Source organism: Pseudorasbora parva, chromosome 14, assembly GCF_024679245.1.
Source record: "Pseudorasbora parva isolate DD20220531a chromosome 14, ASM2467924v1, whole genome shotgun sequence".
In the NCBI taxonomy this organism is placed as follows: domain Eukaryota; kingdom Metazoa; phylum Chordata; class Actinopteri; order Cypriniformes; family Gobionidae; genus Pseudorasbora; species Pseudorasbora parva.
This window is the reverse complement of record NC_090185.1, coordinates 36,469,565-36,490,166: the sequence shown is the minus strand read 5'-3', so window position 1 is coordinate 36,490,166 and position 20,602 is coordinate 36,469,565. Positions and strand designations below refer to the sequence as shown.

The 20,602-nt window shown below is 41.0% G+C and overlaps 1 protein-coding gene across 1 annotated transcript in view; it reads right to left on the bottom strand.

The window, feature by feature from the left end:
- anos1b (anosmin 1b) overlaps nt 1-20,602 on the bottom strand; it is a 157,504-nt gene that overhangs the window by 7,207 nt on the left and 129,695 nt on the right. Inside the window, exons 8-12 of the mRNA XM_067416333.1 lie at nt 18,249-18,387; nt 12,316-12,471; nt 11,594-11,688; nt 2,792-2,960; nt 795-1,012 (exon numbers count right to left, since the gene is read on the bottom strand). Of these exons, the coding sequence (XP_067272434.1) occupies nt 795-1,012; nt 2,792-2,960; nt 11,594-11,688; nt 12,316-12,471; nt 18,249-18,387 (777 nt within the window). The remainder of the gene's footprint in view (nt 1-794; nt 1,013-2,791; nt 2,961-11,593; nt 11,689-12,315; nt 12,472-18,248; nt 18,388-20,602) is intronic.

Genomic DNA, 20,602 nt, shown 5'->3' with positions numbered 1-20,602 from the left:
CTTTAAAGGCCTCAGATGTAAAGTTATTCACTGTCAAAGTGACGCAAAAATGAATGGGAGTCAATGGGATGCTAACAGCAGGTGATGGCTTGGTTAGCAATGGCCGCCCCTTTGGGTGGAAAGCTTTCCGAGCGCTAGATTACCCCCTTGATTCGAACCCCTCACCCGTATGTATTTTCAACAGCATTTTATAAACTTACGAGAATACTTTATTACTTGAAAGAAGTAAATATACATTAATGAGCACATATATTTTTGAAAGAACTAAGTGTTTTAGCTAAGAATAAACTAAAAAAGTTACACAGTGTAGCTTTAAAGATTATTTCATTCCATGATGTTGAAGTTGTGTGAACAAATTATGTTTGTTTACCTTCATTGCTTCATGTGGAACCGATGTACACGATTAAATCATGTAAATCCAACACACCTTTTTTTTTCAGTGAACTTGCGCTCTAAAAAATGCTGGGTTGTTTTAACCCAATGTTGGGTCAAATATGGACTAACCTAGCGATTGGGTTGTTTTAATCCTGCGTTTGGGTTAAATATTTGCTTAAGACAAATCAATCGCTGGGTCAAAACAACCTAATTGCTGGGTTAGTCTATATTTGACCCAACATTGGGTTGTTTTTCCCCCATAATTTTTTAGAGTGTGGCTATCAGCATTTAAAGAAATGTTATTTTAACATCATATATATCAATATATCAGTCAAAATATATTTTGTGCTCTACTTAATATCGTACATCTTGTTGTATTTTGTTTTCATTAGTTCTTATACCAATCAGCTGGGACTCACCGGAGGCAGGATGTGTGTTTGGGAGATCAGTGTGCCATTAGTGCTGCTGCTGGACACTTTGACCCAAGAGAACTGGAATCCAGTGATGGGCTTCGGGCCTGCACTCTCTGCCGAAACTTGCCAGCTGAAAACCGCCTGCACAGAGCCATTTACCGGCTGGAATGACGCTGCCAGTTTCTCAGGACGCTGCAGGGCTTTTTTAAACTGAGGATGGCGCTCTAGGACAAGAGATTGCACTGGTATGAATGATAAAGAATGTAAATCCTGTTATAACATTTGCAAAATCCTGGGTGATCCTCAAGATGACTTTTATTACAAAATCAAAGACAACAAATATATTTTACATAAAAATGAAACCTATTTAAAGGATACTTTTTAGGAGAATGTTTTTTTCAGTCTGACATTACGGTAATTGTAAGGTATTTTATTATAGAATTTCATTATTAAGCGCCAAGCCCCAAAGGTACATAGCATCCACTAGTGATGGTCTCCTAACGAAGTCTATTGAAGCCCATAGAACCGCCTGCAGGGAAGCGTTACAATAAACCGTGCTACCAACGGTGATTAAATCTAGTTATTGCTTAGCTCACATCACATTAAACTGTGCAAATTATTATTATTGTTATACTTTGTTCTCAAATTTTTAATGTTAATAAAATTGTATTTAGTGTGTATTAGCGTTACCTGTAGATTTCAATTTCTGTACTGTCTAATCTTTTGCTTTTGACTATGGGTGAATCTGAATCTCCAGTTGTCACTGATGATTGACCTTTTTGGATTACCATGAAAACGATTCATTTAAAGGGTTAGGTCACCCAAAAAATGTGGTAATTAATTACCAACCCTTATGCCGTTCGACACCCGTAAGACCTCCGTTCATCTTTAAATTAAGATATTAGTGTTGAAATCCGATGGCTCAGAAAGGCCTTCATTGACACCAAATGTCATTTCCTCTCTCAAGACCCATAAAAGCCCTAAAGACATCGTTACAAAGCCCGTCTCACTACAGTGACTCTACAATCATTTTATGAAGCGAGGAGAATAGTTTTTGTGAGAAAAAAGCGATATAGTGATGGCCTATTTCAAAACACCACTTCCTGAGATTAATACATCAGTGTATCAAGTAATTAATTACATAATTTAAATTTTTGGGTGAACTAACCCTTGAATTATTCCAGCTGCTGTGAGAAAAGGCTATAAATGATCTGCCACCTGCAGCTTCCTCACATCCTACTACTAGCCGGAGTCCTTCTTTGTGTTACGTCGAGTCTGTATACACAAAGACAAACAGCGCCATGCTCGAATTTCCCACAGATATCCACCAGTACCACTACAATTATAACACATTATTACAAGCTATCGTTGTGAATCGGGATAAAGTAAGGAGATAATTGTGAACACTGCCTGGTTATGTACTTGCTCAAAAATGTATTTGATGAATATATAAAAAAAAAAAAGTGGTTTCGTTTTGGGGTATCGCCACCTTGTGGTAAAAATGTTTTTGATTTATTTTGCGGATTTTATTGAAACGGGTCTTGATAGACTCTGTGAGTCATACTTGCGAACATAGATACCAATTACGCCACAGTCAGTCGAACTCGCTGCCTACCATTTTCTTGAAAACCTACTTTTTCGAACTCCTCCTAGACCACTGGTCCGATTTTCAACAAATTCAAAAAAGTGATGGATTTCATGTTGATATACAAAACTATTGTTTAAAGCATCAACAAATTTGATTACATGATGCCAAAACATATGGACACCAAACTGACCACATCCCATCAATTTGGTCACAGAACCACCTATTGGCTGAAAATGATAAGCAATTAAATCATATTACTTGTGCTTTCTATTTAAGATCTTTCAGCCATTTGACTAAAATCATCTAAAATTTCCAATTACTCATTGTTGAAGTTATTAACTAATTTAAAGTTGTCTCTGATACAGATAACAATAAATCTCTCTGAATGCTATTATTGCACTAGATATCATCTTACCATCTCTGGCACAGCCAGTCATTTTTTTCCGTCTGCCCATCAGGGATAAGCAAAGTGGGGTGGTAACAGAGGTCATGACCTCAGACTTCTGCTCTTGTTCCGTCACGGGCTTCACTGCCACACGGTACTTACAGGCAAAAAACAGGCCAGTAATCACAAAATGTGTTCCCTGAAAAGCAGAAAATAGCAGTTATTACTCAGTATAACAGTATATTGTCTGTGGAAATGACCTCAGAATGAAATGAAAGAGTAAATGAAAAACACATTTAAGTAACTGCATCCGTTTCTGCTGAAAACGAATCAGATAACCGCTTCACCCATCTTCACCCCATAAAAATATCACGCTAAGACACGGGCACACAATTCTATTGTGTCCAGTGCCAGTGATGACAGATCACGTGTGGAAATACAGCGCTCTCGGGCAGCAGTGCCATTATCTGTTACACTATTCAGCTGCATAGACGTTAGGGAACAAAGGAATCAGATGTACAAACAAGACGCAGTAATAATAAACTCAAGGGTCACTCCAAGGTTTGATAGTGACATCATCTTTTAGTATTAATACCTGAAATGTAAGACAACATAATGGTTCTGATGCATTAGAGGGACGTTCACCACAAAATCCACATTTATTCACCTTTACAACACTTTATTTTTGTGGAACACCAAAATGATTTAAAAAAAAAATATTTTTAGGGGTTCAAGCCAATTGCCACACTAAAACCACCAACAAGGTATTGTTGGAATCTCTTTTTTTCCAGCTGTTGAATGATAAAAACATTGACAGCCAATCAGAAATCATCCTGCTTTAAAGATATTAAGAATTTACAGCATCACACGAAAAAGTTGCAGTGGTTTCATGCACTGGTGTGATGTAAATTGTAACTAAACTGCTCTGAGACAGAAGATTAAGAATTTAAACACAGCTTTATTAAAGGGTAATCCAAAGTTGTAGTCCATAAAACAGGCAAAAGGTCATACACATGCAAGCAGTCCAACTAGGCAAACAAGACAGGAGAGACAGGCAAAAGGGTAATTCACGGAACAGGCAAGTAATCCAAAACCAGAGACAAGAAACCAGGGAAAATGCTCAGAAATGCCATTATTCAACAAACAAGACTTCACAATGAATGACTGAGATAACCAGGCTTATATAGGGTGAAGTGAACAGGGTAATGAGACACAGGTGGATTTAATCAGGGATGATGAGTCCAGGCAGAGAGTATTGTGGGTAACATAGTTTGTTGTGATATGGCAATAGTCTGAGGTGGAGTGCCCTCTGGTGGACTACACGGACACTCTCACTGATGATCATGACAGCCCCCCTCCTAAGGAGTGGCTTCCAGACAGAGAGAGGTAGAGCAGAAGCGGACGTGGGGCAGGATGGAGGGCCTGGCCCATGGAGCGGAAGAGGGCCTCGAGAATGAGGCAGAATAGAGGGCCAGGGCGGAGCAGGCCAGGTAGATAACCAGGCTGATGCAGGCAGACAGGGTGGAGCAGACGAGCACCACAGTATTGCAGATGGTCTTGGAGACCCCCATGGCGGAGCAAACTTCCACCACAGTATTGCAGATGGTCTTGGAGACCCCCACGGCGGAGCAGACGACTACCACAGTATTTCAGATGGTCTTGGAGACCCCCACGGCAGAGTAGACAACTACCACAGTATTGCAGATGGTCTCGGAAACCCCAACGGCAGAGCAGACAACTACCACATTATTGCAGATGGTCTTGGAGAACCCCACGGCAGAGTAGACGACTATCACAGTATTGCAGATGGTCTCGGAGACCCCCACGGCAGGGTAGACGACCACCACAGTATTGCAGATGGTCTTGGAGAACCCCACGGCAGAGTAGACGACTATCACAGTATTGCAGATGGTCTTGGAGAACCCCACGGCAGAGTAGACGACTATCACAGTATTGCAGATGGTCTCGGAGACCCCCACAGCAGGGTAGACGACCACCACAGTATTGCAGATGGTCTTGGAGACCCCCAAGACGGAGCAGACGACCACCACAGTAGTGCAGATGGTCTTGGAGACCCCCACGGCGGAGCAGACAACTACCACATTATTGCAGATGGTCTCGGAAACCCCCACGGTGGAGCAGACAACTACCACATTATTGCAGATGGTCTTGGAGACCCCCACGACAGAGTAGATGACTATCACAGTATTGCAGATGGTCTCGGAGACCACCACGGCAGGGTAGACGACCACCACAGTATTGCAGATGGTCTTGGAGACCCCCACGGCAGAGTAGACGACTATCACAGTATTGCAGATGGTCTCGGAGACCCCCACGACAGAGTAGATGACTATCACAGTATTGCAGATGGTCTTGGAGACCCCCACGGCAGAGTAGACGACTATCACAGTATTGCAGATGGTCTTGGAGACCCCCACGGCAGAGTAGACGACTATCACAGTATTGCAGATGGTCTCGGAGACCCCCACGGCAGAGTAGACGACTATCACAGTATTGCAGATGGTCTTGGAGACCCCCATGGCAGAGTAGACGACTATCACAGTATTGCAGATGGTCTTGGAGACCCCCACGACAGAGTAGATGACTATCACAGTATTGCAGATGGTCTCGGAGACCACCACGGCAGGGTAGACGACCACCACAGTATTGCAGATGGTCTTGGAGACCCCCACAGTGGGGCAGACGACCACCAAAGTATTGCAGATGGTCTTGAAGACCCCCAAGACAGAGCAGACGACCACCACAGTAGTGCAGATGGTCTTGGAGACCCCAATTGTGGAGCAAACGTCCACCAGAGTATTGCAGGTGGTCTCGGAGACCCCCACGGTGGAGCAGACGACCACCACAGTAGTGCAGATGGTCTTGGAGACCCCCACGGCGGAGCAGACGACTAACACAGTATTGCAGATGGTCTTGAAGACCCCCAAGATGGAGCAGATGACTACCACAGTATTGCAGATGGTCTCGGAGACCCCCACGGCGGAGCAGACGACCACCACAGTATTGCAGGTGGTCTCGGAGACCCCCAAGACGTAGCAGACGACTACCACAGTATTGCAGATGGTCTTGGAGACCCCCACGGCAGAGCAGATGGCCACCACAGTATTGCAGATGGTCTTAAAGACCCCCACGGTGGAGCAGATGACTACCACAATATTGCAGATGGTCTTGAAGAACCCCAAGATGGAGCAGACGACTACCACAGTATTGCAGATGGTCTTGAAGACCATGGCAGAGCAGGCTGAGAAGGTGGCGCGGTGAGAGCCTTCTCTGGACTTGTGACAGGGGACAGAGTTCTCTCTGGACTCGTGCCGAAAGGAGGCGGAGCAATGTCCGGACTCGTGACGAAAGGAGGGGGAGCCCTCTCCGGACTCGTGACGAAAGGAGGCGGAGCCTAGATATGCTCTGATCAGCATTTTTGGGGCCGATCATCGATTACCGATCACAAAGATCATGATCTGCCGATTGCCGATCACAGAATGGCAGGGGAATGGGAATCTTTTATCTATAATCTTGCAGAGTTTGCACCATTTGTAGAAATGAAACTAACTCTAAATTAACTGTATTGAGAAAAACCTGTAGAAATAGGCTAGAGTCAAGATCTTGAAGAACCACCAAGTGTTTATTTTAAAAAATGAGATAACTTAAGGCTACTATAGGCCATCTTTCCCAAATAAAGCAAAATAAAATGATTCCAAACAGAGGGGTTAGGCAGACAAACACACATCAGATCAACTTAATGGGACGTAGCCTCTTAAAACACTGATTACATTTAATAATTGGCAGCTATATGTAAAACTTGTTACACCAAAACTGGCTACAGTCACAAAGGACAAAACCATGGCAATTTTTCTTTTCTTTTTTTTTTTTCTGTTATTATTATGAACATCTGATGTAGTTAAGGAACCAAATACATCAGATCCAAAAAATAAAATAAGCTACTGTATGCCAATGGCATCCTTTCTAAATAGTAAGGGTGCTTATCATGGCTATCAAAATCCAGTGTTCTGTATTTTGCGTACGTGAGTTTTTGTTGTCGGTGGCTATTGTAGATGGCTATAAAAAAAATAAAAATAAAAAAAATAATTGTGTACTGTGCTAATTAACTGAGATTTCTTACAGCTCTTACAGGTTGTTGGCCTTGTTTGTTTCGTTGCTTCTATTGCTCTCCCCTTTTTTGTAAGTCGCTTTGGATAAAAGCATCTGCTAAATGATTAAATGTTAAATGTAATGTAATGCTCGGATCAGGATTTTTGGAGCTGATCGCTGATCACATGAAGCAGTATCTGCCAATCTGATCACAGATACCGACCTATTTGAAGCCTTCTTTTTATCATATAGAATTATTTATAGGGAATTTTACAGACATTCATTCAGGGAATTGAAGAGCAGTGAGTTATATTAAGGTTCATCGAACAACACGACAAAGAGAAATTGAGAGACGGCAGCAATTTATTCGACTGCTTTCACTTTAAGAGCGAATACACAGAGACGGTTATAGGCTACATGCAGTATATGCAGAGACGGTTATAGGCTACACAACACAAATATTAACGTTCACTCGCGAGTCAGGATGGGGTTTACCTGCCTACTCGTCAAGGGTAGACGGTAATTTAGTACATACATTTTGTGTGTATTTGACCATTGCAGCGCAATTTGTACTTGCAAGCTTTTTGTGAGATGGGTGTGTGTGTGTCAGGTGTGTGTAAGAGATCACGGTCTCTTGGAGAGCACGCGTGAGTGCTGATCGAACACTGGCAATACTTAACAATAAATGCAAATGATAAACTTTAGTGACGATGCGACACTGCTTCGATTGTGCAAGTGGCAAATCCTGTGTCAACTGTGCAGCTCAATTTTAGTTGCAGATGCGATGCGCTGATGTGAAGCCATTGAAGGGTTACTTCAGCGATTAGCATATGGCTTTGTATCAGTAGAAACCCTGGAATATATTCAAATTATTGTGCTTTCCCCCCTCATATCTCCCTGAGACAAGAGATTTATGCATTTTATTTCTGGAAAAATTCCTCCTATGATGCAAATTGACGATTTTTGCATCATAGGAGGAATGTTTGCCCAAAGGCTAAAGACTACAGCCAGCAGAGGGAGCCATTACCGCATGTTTTGAATCTGCGCATGGGGGATGGGAGATTACACTCAGCTTGCAGGGAGAGCTCAGCTCAGCTACAGGCACTCATTTAAACGGAGCTATGGTGAGCAATGTAAGTGTTTTAACTTCTCTAATTAATTTCTATGAAAGTTAAGCTTGCAAAGGCATGAACTGAAAGGCGCCAGACTGAACTCGCGTTGTGAATGTATGCCGCGAGTGTAGTCGCGATTACCTCAGCTCTCATCACTCCTGCAGTTAGTGCTCAGTGCTGTCTGTGAGACTCGCGCGGTGACTCACTCATTATATTGAACAGGCACGTTCAGTTTTTAATTGTAGTGTCGTCTCTAACTCAGTCACAGTAATCAAGTTGGTGGCGTTGGGAATGGCCTCACAGGGCAGTGATGCATTCTGGGAATTGTAGTCTTTCATCCCCATGGGACAAAAATACATTTTCTGTCTTTTCTCAGTCTAGAAGACACCAAATTCAAAAATAATTTTACATTTCTACTGCATTGATGAGCCAGTTTAAATACAGATTCATCTTCCCAGCGCTGAAGTACCCCTTTGAGCACTTTGAGAGTGAAAGAGAGACAGCGCGCGCGCGCACGCGGTGATTCACTCGCGCTGTTTGTGAACTTACATCTCACAGAAAGTTTTCAAATTACTTCGTAAGTTATTTAACACAGAATATAAATTGTACCTCACCTTCAGCATTATAATTATTTTACCCGCACCGGAAAGAGAATGAGACTGCCGCTGCATATCATGCCTTCGCTCTCACGACAGGCGCGCGCCGTTGTGTCGTCAGCATGTGATCGGTTTATGAGATCGGCCTTTTTAGAGACCGCCGATCAATCATCCCAAAGTGATTATCGGCCGATTGAGATCGGTTGCTGATCGATCGGAGCACCCCTAGCGGAGCCCTCTCTGGACTCGTGCCGAAAGGAGGTGGAGCCCTCTCTAGACTTGTGACGCAAGGAGGTGGAGCCCTCTCTAGACTCGTGACGCAAGGAGGTGGAGCCCTCTCAAGACTCGTGACGCAAGGAGGTGGAGCCCTCTCTGGACTCGTGATGCAAGGAGGTGGAGCCCTCTCAAGACTCGTGATGCAAGGAGGTGGAACCCTCTCTAGATTTGTGATGCAAGGAGGCGGAGCCCTCTCCAGACTCGTGATGCAAGGAGTTGGAGCCCTCTCCGGACTCGTGCCGCAAGGAGGCGGAGCCCTCTCCGGACTCGTGCCAAAAGGAGGTGGAGCCCTCTCCAGACTTGTGACGCAAGGAGGTGGAGCCCTCTCTAGACTCGTGACGCAAGGAGGTGGAGCCCTCTCTAGACTCGTGACGCAAGGAGGTGGAGCCCTCTCAAGACTCGTGACGCAAGGAGGTGGAGCCCTCTCTAGACTCGTGACGCAAGGAGATGGAGCCCTCTCTGGACTCGTGCCGAAAGGAGGTGGAGCCCTCTCCAGACTCGTGACGCAAGGAGGTGCAGCCCTTTCTAGACTCGTGATGCAAGGAGGTGGAGCCCTCTCCAGACTCGTGACGCAAGGAGGTGGAGCCCTCTCTAGACTCGTGACGCAAGGAGGTGGAGCCCTCTCTAGACTCGTGATGCAAGGAGGTGGAGCCCTCTCTAGACTCGTGATAAAAGGAGGTGGAGCCCTCTCTGGACTCGTGCCGAAAGGAGGTGGAGCCCTCTCCGGACTCGTGACGCAAGGAGGCGGAGCCCTCTCCGGACTCGTGCTGAAAGGAGGTGGGGCCCTCTTTAGACTTGTGACGCAAGGAGGCGGAGCCCTCTCCGGACTCGTTATGAAAGGAGGCGGAGCCCTCTTCGGACTAGTGACGAAAGGAGAAAGAAGCCCTCTCCGGACTTGGGACGGAAGGAGACCTAGTCCTCTCTGGACTCAGTACAGGGGTCGGAGTCCTCTCTGGATTCCTCTCTGGACTGGGGACAGGACCCCTTGCTGGACACTGATGAGTGGCTGGAACCATCTCTGGGCTCTGGATGGCGATAGGAGACATCACTAGGCTCTGGATGGTGGGCGTGGTGACCATGATGGTTGGAGACTTGAGTGTGGATGCCATGATGGGAGGAGACTTTGGACTGGTGGACATGATGGGCATGATGGTGGACACTCCCAAAGTGAATGGGGAACTGCTTAGCTGAAGGGCATAATCAAGGAACTCACTCAGGGACCCTCGAGGACCATCACAAATGAGTTTGGTTTGTAACTGTTTGTTGAGTCCATGGCAAAAAAAAGTCAATCAACATAAAATCTGGGAGGTTGGTGATGTTTGCGATGTTCAGAGAGTCTCTGATGTGGTCCACGAGTGAGTGAGTTCCTTGGCATAGACGGATGAGACATACTGCTAGATCCATGCTTGGCGAAGTCTTCTGTAACTAAACTGCTCTGAGACAAAAGATTGAAAATCCAAACGCAGCTTTATTAAAGGGTAATCCAAAGTCGTAGTCCATAAAACAGGCAAAAGGTCATACACATGCAAGCAGTCCAAACAGGCAAACAAGACAGGAGAGACAGGCAAAAGGGTAATTCACGGAACAGGCAAGTAATCCAAAACCAGAGACAAGAAACCAGGAAAAACGCTCAGAAATGCCATTATTCAACAAACAAGACTTCACAATGAATGACTGAGATAACCAGGCTTATATAGGGTGAAGTGAACAGGGTAATGAGACACAGGTGGATTTAATCAGGGATGATGAGTCCGGGCAGAGAGTTTTGTGGGTAACATAGTTTGTTGTGATATGGCAATAGTCTGAGGTGGAGTGCCCTCTGGTGGACTACACGGACACTCTCACTGATGATCATGACATAAATCTAGTTGTTGTTACAGTTATTGTTCTTGGTGTGAACAGGCTTTAACTCAAGGAACCCTATCTTACCCCTGGCACAATGTGTTTTTTGCTAGTTTCAGCTCGACGCAGTTATAATTTTCATATCCAGCGGTGTTTAAATGTCAGATGGACTCGCACTCGTCTGTTCACCCATGGGCGTGCTGGTCTGAAGACAAGGTGTGTTCAGGCGCATTGTTGGTGCGTTGCTATTTTGAGGAACTGAAAACGACTGACCATTGACCAACACAAACCTGCTCTAAAGTCAATAGCGCAGTGTTTTTTGTGTTACTTAAAGGGCGTGTTAGTAATATGCAGCTATAGGCGAATGCACAACACACACACAGGGATGTGCAGCAGCATACACATTTTTTAAATATTAGAAATAAAAAGATTCCTCTCTGGAGAAGCGGTCAGTCTTTACGCTCGCAAATTCCTCCATGTAAATAGCGAATCTGGCAGGGTGCGAGTGCAACTGGCTTTTAAAGGGAATAGAAGATTCTCTGGGGAAGAGACTCTGATTGGTTTATTGTACATTATGCCCAAAACACACTCATGACTCATTAAGAGACAAGATGCAACACTTTTGGACTCTTTTCGCTGACCATTTTTCCTGTCGTTAAACTAGCAAAAGTGGATTCGGACACGGACAAGTGCACCTGCCCCATGACCTTCAGACCATGCGCTCAGACCGTTTAAATAAGGCCCAAGTACTTGATTTGTGTACTTTGTCTAGCACTGAATGCACAGACGTAAAGAGGTTAGCCAATCATATTATATGTCAGTAACACACAGGGAATTTTCCACATTTTACTTGAACTTTAAAAAAACAATTTCCATTGTAAATCCACAAGGCCCACCTGAACTGTGGCTGATTTCTCGCCTTTCGTCACGTTATTGGCACAAACTTCAGGATACCATCTGAGAACATATGAACTGGAATCTTTTTGGCTTTCTGCAAAAGTAAACAAGACAGAATGTTGTAGATTACGTTTTTTCCATTTCTGAGGTTTTGCCTCCTCCACATATTTTCAGGGATCATCTACATTTTGCTCCCAGCTTCCAGTTTCCGTTCGCAAGCAACATGACATCTTTCTTCAAACCCGCGTCAGGTCGCCATCCCCCTTCATCTGTTTTTGATTTCACACTCGTACCGGCATTATTAAATCACTCTTCGTGCCTTTCTTTCCTGGAGATAACAGTAAATCAGCACCCTGTATTTATGGGCGCTTGCGGTTTGACTGGAATCTTCCCTTTGAAGGCCGTCATGTCGCCAAATGTGTATTTTTGGAACACAGTTACTAAGCAGATTGTGAATAATCTGTTGGAAAGAGTCTAGAGGGGACATCCCTGCGAGATTGTCTTTTTTTGTGGGATAGATAATATTTATCTTTGGTAACATTCTTCCATAAATCATTAGTCATGCTGTTGCTTTGGCAGTGACTTGTTTAAGGATACGAATGGATTCGATGGATTGAAGTCATGAGAGAGTTTTTTCTGTTTGGATACAATTTTTGCTTAGAAGTAAACTTTGAATGACCTCAGTCACATTACCTTGGTTTATAGAAAGAAGCTCACTTGCCTTGTATTCGACTCTTCCAGAAGACCTTGACCTGCAGCTGGTTGTCGTGATAATGAGGGGCGGCAGCCTCTAGCCTCAGGATACTGGGAGAGGACTGGGATATTGGAAGCTCATTGGAGAACTCTCCAGAAAGATGACCATTCCCATTGGAGGATGCTAGAATGAGACAGGAGATTTACATTTGCCAATAGTCAAAGACATATTTTTAAAATCTCATGTTCAACATCTGTAGCATGGAATGACCAAAACAAGTTAACAATAAGTAGACACTGTCCCACCTGCCTAATTGTTGGATAATTTATGAGGTCTATTATTAGGACCAGACATTTACAATATATTTGTTACACTGCCTTTAATTTATGCTGATTTACATGAACAGAATAATTGTAAATCCTTTTTAAATGTTTATATTTGAAGACAATTAAAATCATTATGAGGACCTATTCTGCCCTTTTACAAAGTCGGCTCTGAACATGTTTTCCGGCTTGGATATTCATTATTTTCCCATATTTGACTAAGCCTTAGGGCCACTATAGAGCCACTAAGCCCTATTCGCACGGGATTTGTATTATCTAGGGTCCTCTGTGATTTAGAAATTACTCCCCACATCTGAATTATGCATGGCACATGCACACGGCAAAAGCAAAGCCTGTGATTTTACTTAAATTTACTGACTTATCACCCAGATATGATGTCAAGACTTGCAAATGTTTTTTTCATTAGCCTATAGCTGTTTGAAATCATAAACAGTCACATGCATAAATATTTTTAGGACCCGTTTTTATTGTTTTATAGTAATACAAATAATTTCGTTCAGTTAGAGAACAGACACTACAATTAAAAACTGAACTGAGCACAGACCAGCGGCAGGAGTCAGATTTCATTTATCACGAGTGAGAAGCTGACAATATACGGCGGAAGATTCAGTTTCAAAAATGTAAAAGCACCCATTTAAGCGAGCTTATCATTGTACTGTTCTGTTATGTTTTCCATTAAGAATAGTATTGATATTAATATTAAACACACCATTCAAGCAATTTGCTCCCAAATTGGTACTCATTCTAAATTGAAAGTGTAATCCGTGTGGGAATTCATAACAGTGCACATTATGAATAGAGCCTCCATTCTTCATGAAAGATGTTTTGGAAATGTCCCGCCCCTTATCATAACCGTGGCCATTTCTCAATATGCGTTAATGTCTGTGTCTGTGTTCTTGTGAATTGTCATCTGTCACTGCCCAAGGGTTTCAATTTAAAGTTCATATCTAGTCAAGTACAGTTCAAGTCCCCGGATGTGTCCTTGATCCGCCACTTTTATTGAGGATGCATGGAAAGGTGACTTAAAATGAACTTGAGACACATAGCTATCCTAGAATGCATCTCGCCAGAGGTGGACAAAGTACACAACTCTATTACTTGAGTAAAAGTAAAAGTATTACTGGTCAAATATTACTCCGTTACAAGTGAAAGTTGTAAAAAATGATTTTTACTCAAGTAAAAGTACAGAAGTATTTGTTTTCAAAAGTACTTAAGTCTCAAAGTAAATTTCCTTTTTTATGCCAATGCATTATTTTATTATTGTTGTATAAATGCACATTATGCCATCATGGTTTAAGTCATTCAGTGATGCTCCATCTGACGTACTAGCATACGACTAAACTCATTTAAATACTTGCATAAAAGTTACAAAGCTGATGTCACTTTAAGGTCAAATGCACGGATCCAATACACTGATACACATCTGATATTCTCCCAACTTTCCTCTTCTCTTTCTCCCAGATGTTTATATTGTTAATATTTTATAAGACATGCACCAAGTGTATGCCAACTAAACTAATCTTGATTTTTTTTAAAAACTGAAACATACTTTCAAAGTATGGCTATAGGTGCACACACTTGTGTCTAAGAACTGTCTTCTTCCATTTTGCTATGAACTGATCAGTGTTCAAAAAAAGTTGGGGAAATGTATATGACTATAAGAGTGATTCCTGATAGACTGTCTGAAACAACAACAACACAAAAAACTTTTAAAGATGGAAAAAATCATCCTCCAACTTTCAGAGCTGCTGCAGAAACGACTTTCGACCTTGATAGAAATGTAGTGGAGTAAAAAGTACAATATTTGTCTTTCAAATGTAGTGAAGTAAAAGTCATAAGTTGCCAGAAAAAATAATACTCCAGTAAAGTACAGATACTCAAAAAGTGTACTTAAGTACAGTACTCAAGTAAATGAACTTAGTTACTGTCCACCAGCAAGCGTCAACAGCGGATGAGAAACCCAGCGTAATTTAGAAATAATACTGTTATTGTGAGAATGTACTTGTTTAAAGGACGGATCTGTGGTTTAAATGAAAAGAGGCAGCTTCGTGCTTTATATATATTTTTTTGCTATAAATATATACAGTACATGCACTGAAGATAATCAATGTATGCATTAACTGAACCACATTTGTGTAGCTATTAATATGTTTGAGTGGTGTTTTATAGCATATTTTGTTTTATTGTAGCCTAACATTTATGAGATAAGCGGAGTAGCCAGAGTGACCTGAGTGACGTTATCGAGTACACAAAAATTACAGGACACAACTCGAAGTTTGCATACTTAGTATTGAGAAATGGCCCTTGAGTTTCAACATACTACTAACTAACTCAACCAGTCCCGCCCCATTATTTTGCATAGACCTTGGGCGGGAATTATTTAAATGAGGAATATTGTGGCGCGTTCGTTCCAGGAAGACTAAGACTAAAATGGAGACGCATTTCAGGGAGTTCAGAAACAGTGCATAATGATATTAAGAGAATAACTTCCTTTTGCAGAGCTTTTTTATGCAACATTCTTCAAACAGCAACATTGCACACTAAAGAAAAAGAGGAAGATGGAAGTGAATAGCAGAATAAGTCCTCTTTAATAATCAAAAAATACCATTCATTTTCATCATGAAAATATAATTTCTTATGGTTTTCTTATGATTTTGAGTTGAAATTTGACCGGAGCATGTTTTATAAGATTTACCATCATAGATTAAACAATAAAGTTATTTTCTGTATGTCCGTCAACAACAATATAATTTCAACTTGCCCTATAGACTTCCTACTATATAATAAATGTGTAAATTAAATTATTTTCTCAACACCATTACATCAAATCTTGAAAACAACACAGAATGTCCTTTAAATTAAATTCATAATAAAGAAAAAACTTTTTTTGCATAATATTGTTACATACCATCCCACTGGAAAGATTGAAATAAACTGAACTTGAAGTGCGACTTCCGACTTTCCAAACTCAAAGGCAGACATTTTTAACCACAATCCACTGAGGTGTATGATCTCATCTGAACATGGGCATTCACTTTCAAGCTAATGAAATGTATCAATGAATCAAAGTTTCAACATTTAGCCAACATTTGATCTTCACTTCAGAGGCTGCTTTCAAAGCTCAGGAGATGTAATGGAGGTCTCATAATTAAGTTTAATTCGAGTATCAACTGTCACAGATGTTTCTTATAAAATAAACAGACAAATGAAAACAATTGTTGTACATAATACAGCTATAAAATCAATGTGGATGGCATTGCTCAGATGTGATTTAGGATTTTTAGGCCTCAAAATAAGGAATGTTTGATTCATATTCTGATCTTGGCAAATATTAGCAGTATGAGACGGTGAAATATCTTCTGAAATCTTTTTCTCAGGAGAAACATCTGAGAAGAAGTTAAGCAAAGTTCTCCATTAAATCTCATTGCTGTCTAAGAAAAGAAATATCTGCGATATTAAAGAGACTGCAATTGTGATTTTTCACAATAGTATGGGTTCAAACGTCATCTTGCGATATCATATCCCACATCTTTGGGCCTTTCTAATGAAATGCAACATGTGATTGCACTGAATAAGGAGATACGATTTCCTCAAATAAAATGACAAAGAGCAAGCACTGACGGTTTAAATTAGATTTGTTTCTGTTTCAATGACAATTCTTCCTTGTTCATAAACTGTGACGAATGAAATCTTGGGTTCAGCATTGGGCAGTCTGCAATACATTACTGTAAGGGAATATGGAGATATTTTATAACTGATGTGGTGTTTCAGAGACCTCAAGAGAAATAACAGAGGGCTGATAAAACCAGAAGGGAAAATATTAAAGACATAAAATGAGTAAGAAAGTGGAAAAATGACTGGAGAGCAAAGAAGAAGACGTTTTATTTTTAGAAAAATGGATTACGTCTTTGCATTTTTCAGCATGCCAGTTTGTGCTCTGGTAAAACAACTAAACAGAGCCAAACTAAAACCATCATATCTCTTCACTTTATGTCTGGAATTAGCAAGTTGCTGAAAGATTTATCAGTGGAGGTGAGGAACTTGTGTGGGGTTAACTGCAGTCCTGTTGAGGCGAGTAAACCGAATCATGCCCTAAAACGCTCTCCTGCTGAGCCACAGTTCTGCTGGATTCAGATAAGCTCTGGATGCTGATACAGGGCTGAAATGTGCTGCCTCTGGGAAAGGTTAACCTCATGCACTTATATGCCAAAATCTAAGTCACCGTAAGAGGACAACATTTCTGACAAAACACTCTCCTCGCCAAAGAAGGTTTTCTGTGTTTTCAATGGCTCTGCTGTGCTGCAATTATCAGCGGCACCACTGATTCATGGTAAAATGAGGGGGCCAGAATCAAGCCTTTTAAAAAGAGCAAATATTTTATGTCTGACACCCCTTCATTTACACCCTTTTCAATTTATACTTAGTAAAACTGATTGAATATCAAAATTGGCTCACAATCTCAAAACAGTTAATTATGAAGTTTCATAATTGGAACTTTCCAAATGCTCATACAAGTCAAACCAGCAGAGGCGACAGCATTGGAGTATTTTTACTTTCTACTCAAGTACATTTTTAAGTATATACTTTATCAGTGTTTTTCTTTGGAAAGCTTTTACTTCACTACATTTCAAAGCATAATATATAATGTCATACTTTTTACTGTACTACATTTAATAAATAAAAGTAGTTGTTTTCTTACCTTTAATACTTAATTACATTAAAAATGAAGTACTTTCTTACTTGACTATTCGAACTTTGAATTAATTTTACTTGAGTAAAAGTATACACTGTAAAAAAATTTGGTTGGTTTTTGTTGGTTTAACTTAAAAAAGTAAGTAACCTGGTTGCCTTAAAATTGTGAGTTTATTGAAATTAAAACTTTGAGTTGATACAGTCAAGGAAATTTGTTTAATAAATAGAAACTCAAAATATTATTGTATCTGAACCACATAACATTTTTGATAAATCATGAACATAGCACTATTTGGCATGTTTCAGTGCGTCATCAGAAATAAAACACACACAATTACCCAATATGCTTACAAAATCTTTTAATAATATTTTAATAAAGGTTGTCGAATCTCAAAAAATGTTTATTGTATTAACTGCAAATTTTAATTTCAGTGAACTCAAAATTTTAAGGCTACCAGGTAAATTTTTTTCTAAATAATTTTTTACAGTGTACAGTACTACATTTTTAATGTAATTAAGTATTACATGATGTTTAATATGAAATGTATTGCTGTAAAAATTACAAGTACAATATTATGTTTTGGAAGATTGTGAAGTAAGAGTTTTCCAAAGAAGAACACTGATAAAGTACATATACTTGAAATGAATGAATGAATGAATGAGGCATTTATATAGCGCTTTCAAATGTACTACTGTACACCCAAAGCGCTTAACACTCATGTCAGGGGTCTCTCCTCAACCACCACCAGTGTGCAGCATCCACTTGGATGATGCGACGGCAGCCACAGTACAACGGCGCCAGTGCGCTCACCACACACCAGCGATAGGTGGAGAGGTGATTTTGTTGAAAAACAAAATTACTTGGAAAGTAAAAATACTTGAATAAGGTCCGCCTCTGCAAACCAGATCTTGCTGAGTGCTTACTGGTGGCTGCAGCGGTGATGAAGGAGAGATGAGCTCGGCTGCTCTTCAGTCGATTCTGACCCCAGTAAGAGACGGCCTGGATCTGTGCCGTGTAGTGTGTGTTGGGCTGTAGACCATGAAGCTCCATCTCTGTTACGTCCTACAGGACAAAAAGACAAGACATTAGCATTGTAATGGTTTAGCACTAAAGGAGCGGTCGCATTTATTGTTTAGTTCTTGGGCGAAATCTAGGCATTCTAATAGGAATCAATGCAAGTGCGAAAGATTTTCCTGATGCAAAGTTATGCTGAGTTTACACTGCACGATTTTAAACCCGATTTTTAACTTGCCGTATGGTTTTGCCAGATTGCAGACAAATGTTAGCCTGGATGCCATCCAAACTCAGTCATGGCCACAACATTTGAGCTTGGGCAGTTCGGTCTGGCCTCAATCCATAGAGGAGTAATTATCCCCGAACAGAAACTGTTCGGACCAATGAAATCATCAGGGCGGGCTTTAGACGATGACGGACAGATGATCAACAGTAACGTAATCATCACGTCATCAAAGGGGCTTGGATTATATTTGTTCGAATCCTAAATGGAGAGCTTGTTCGTATCTGCATTCACCTTCACTATTTCTCTCAGAAATGATGATCATGTTGGGTAAGTACTCTGTGTATCCTTAAATTTTTTTTTTTTTACAACACCGACAAAGATCGTTTAATCCAGCGCGCGTACAGACAGGGTTGCCAAGTTTTTACAACAAAACCCGCTAACTAATAGCCCAAAACAATAGCTTCTCGGGGGGTTCTCCAGGAAAAAATGGTGTTTAGGGGGTAAAATGTGTGTTATTTTGGCAAGGTTGGGTCTTTGAGAGTTCCTGGGTCTATATATATATATATATATATATATATATATATATATATATATATATATATCACATAATTGAGTTCACTTCAGCGCGCGGACATGGAAAACAACCCGCGGAAAAAAACATAGATTTGGCAATACAGTGCAGTTGAGTTCTGTTGACATTTGACAACTAACGTTATGCGTCGCTCCGTCGCTCTGATTGGTTGTAGGTCTGTCCAATTGAGGTCTTTCCTGGTTCGGTTGAAACACGCCCCATAATCACAGCCCAATGGAGCATCAGACTCATATTCTGACTAGAATTGAGTATGCCCACGTCAGGCTAGACAAATGGCTGATATCGGAGGCAAATCGGTGCTCATTCACTTGAGTGACAATCAGTGTGCAGTGTGAATTATTAAAGACGTGATTTGAGAGAATCGCTGATGAGTCTGCGATTCAAAATCCTGCAGTGTGAAATGTGTTCTGACTGAAAATAACATTGCCGATAACCGACAGCCAATGAGAGGGCAAGATACAGGGCAGCGGGAAGTTCAGGGAGGCATTATAGACCCGAATATCATAATTACACATGAATGTTACAGTTATATCAAACAAAGCACAAACATTAGCTTGATCAGCCACAACACACTGTAAAAAAGAAAAGTTGACATAACTTAAAATTGTAAGGCAACTTTCTGCACAGCTTTTTTGAGTTTACTCAACCTTTAAACAAAGTAGTTCACTTAACTCAATTTACTGAGTAAGGTCATGTCTTCCAAATTAAGATCTTTTGTTTAGCTAGTTGAGTTATCATCGTTTTTATTTTATTTTATTACTGTTGGCTGCTCACTGATTAGAATATAATCATTGTGTAGTGACTTAATTCACTGATTTTATGACTCAAAATCCTATTACATTTTTGATTCTAGATAAAAAAAAATCACCAAGCTTTCAATCTTTCACTTTCAATCAGAAAAACTGACTAAAGTTTAAAACAGACTCACTGAGATTTACTCCCACAGACATCAATAATCAGCTCATGAATCTCAACAATGGTGACATGCTCCATGCTGCAATGCATTGTGGGAGCCATGGATGAGTTTTGCATGATGCACCCAGAATGCTTTGTTAACTTATTGCAACTTGTTAACTTGCATTTACAAATCAAATTTACAATCAATACTAGGTTGGTTCAACGATTGTTGAACAGACTTCTTTTCACAGGTTAAGCCAACTCTAATCATTTGTCAATTTTTTTTTTTGCTCCCCACTTTTGCGCCCCAAATATTTCCTCCATTATCTTTTTTCTTTTTCTACTTTTCTTTGCAAATCAGTGCACAGACTATTTCGATAAACTTCTTGTGGGCTACCATTTTTAATAACAATTCCAGTCTCGGTCAAGGACTCTTGCGTTATTTCCTTCTCGCTTCTCGCAAGTGTTTTGTTCTGAAACGTAGTTTGCAGACCAGACGAAGTTTACGCCGATTCTTCCTCTTGTAATGTGAACCCCCCTGTAGCCAA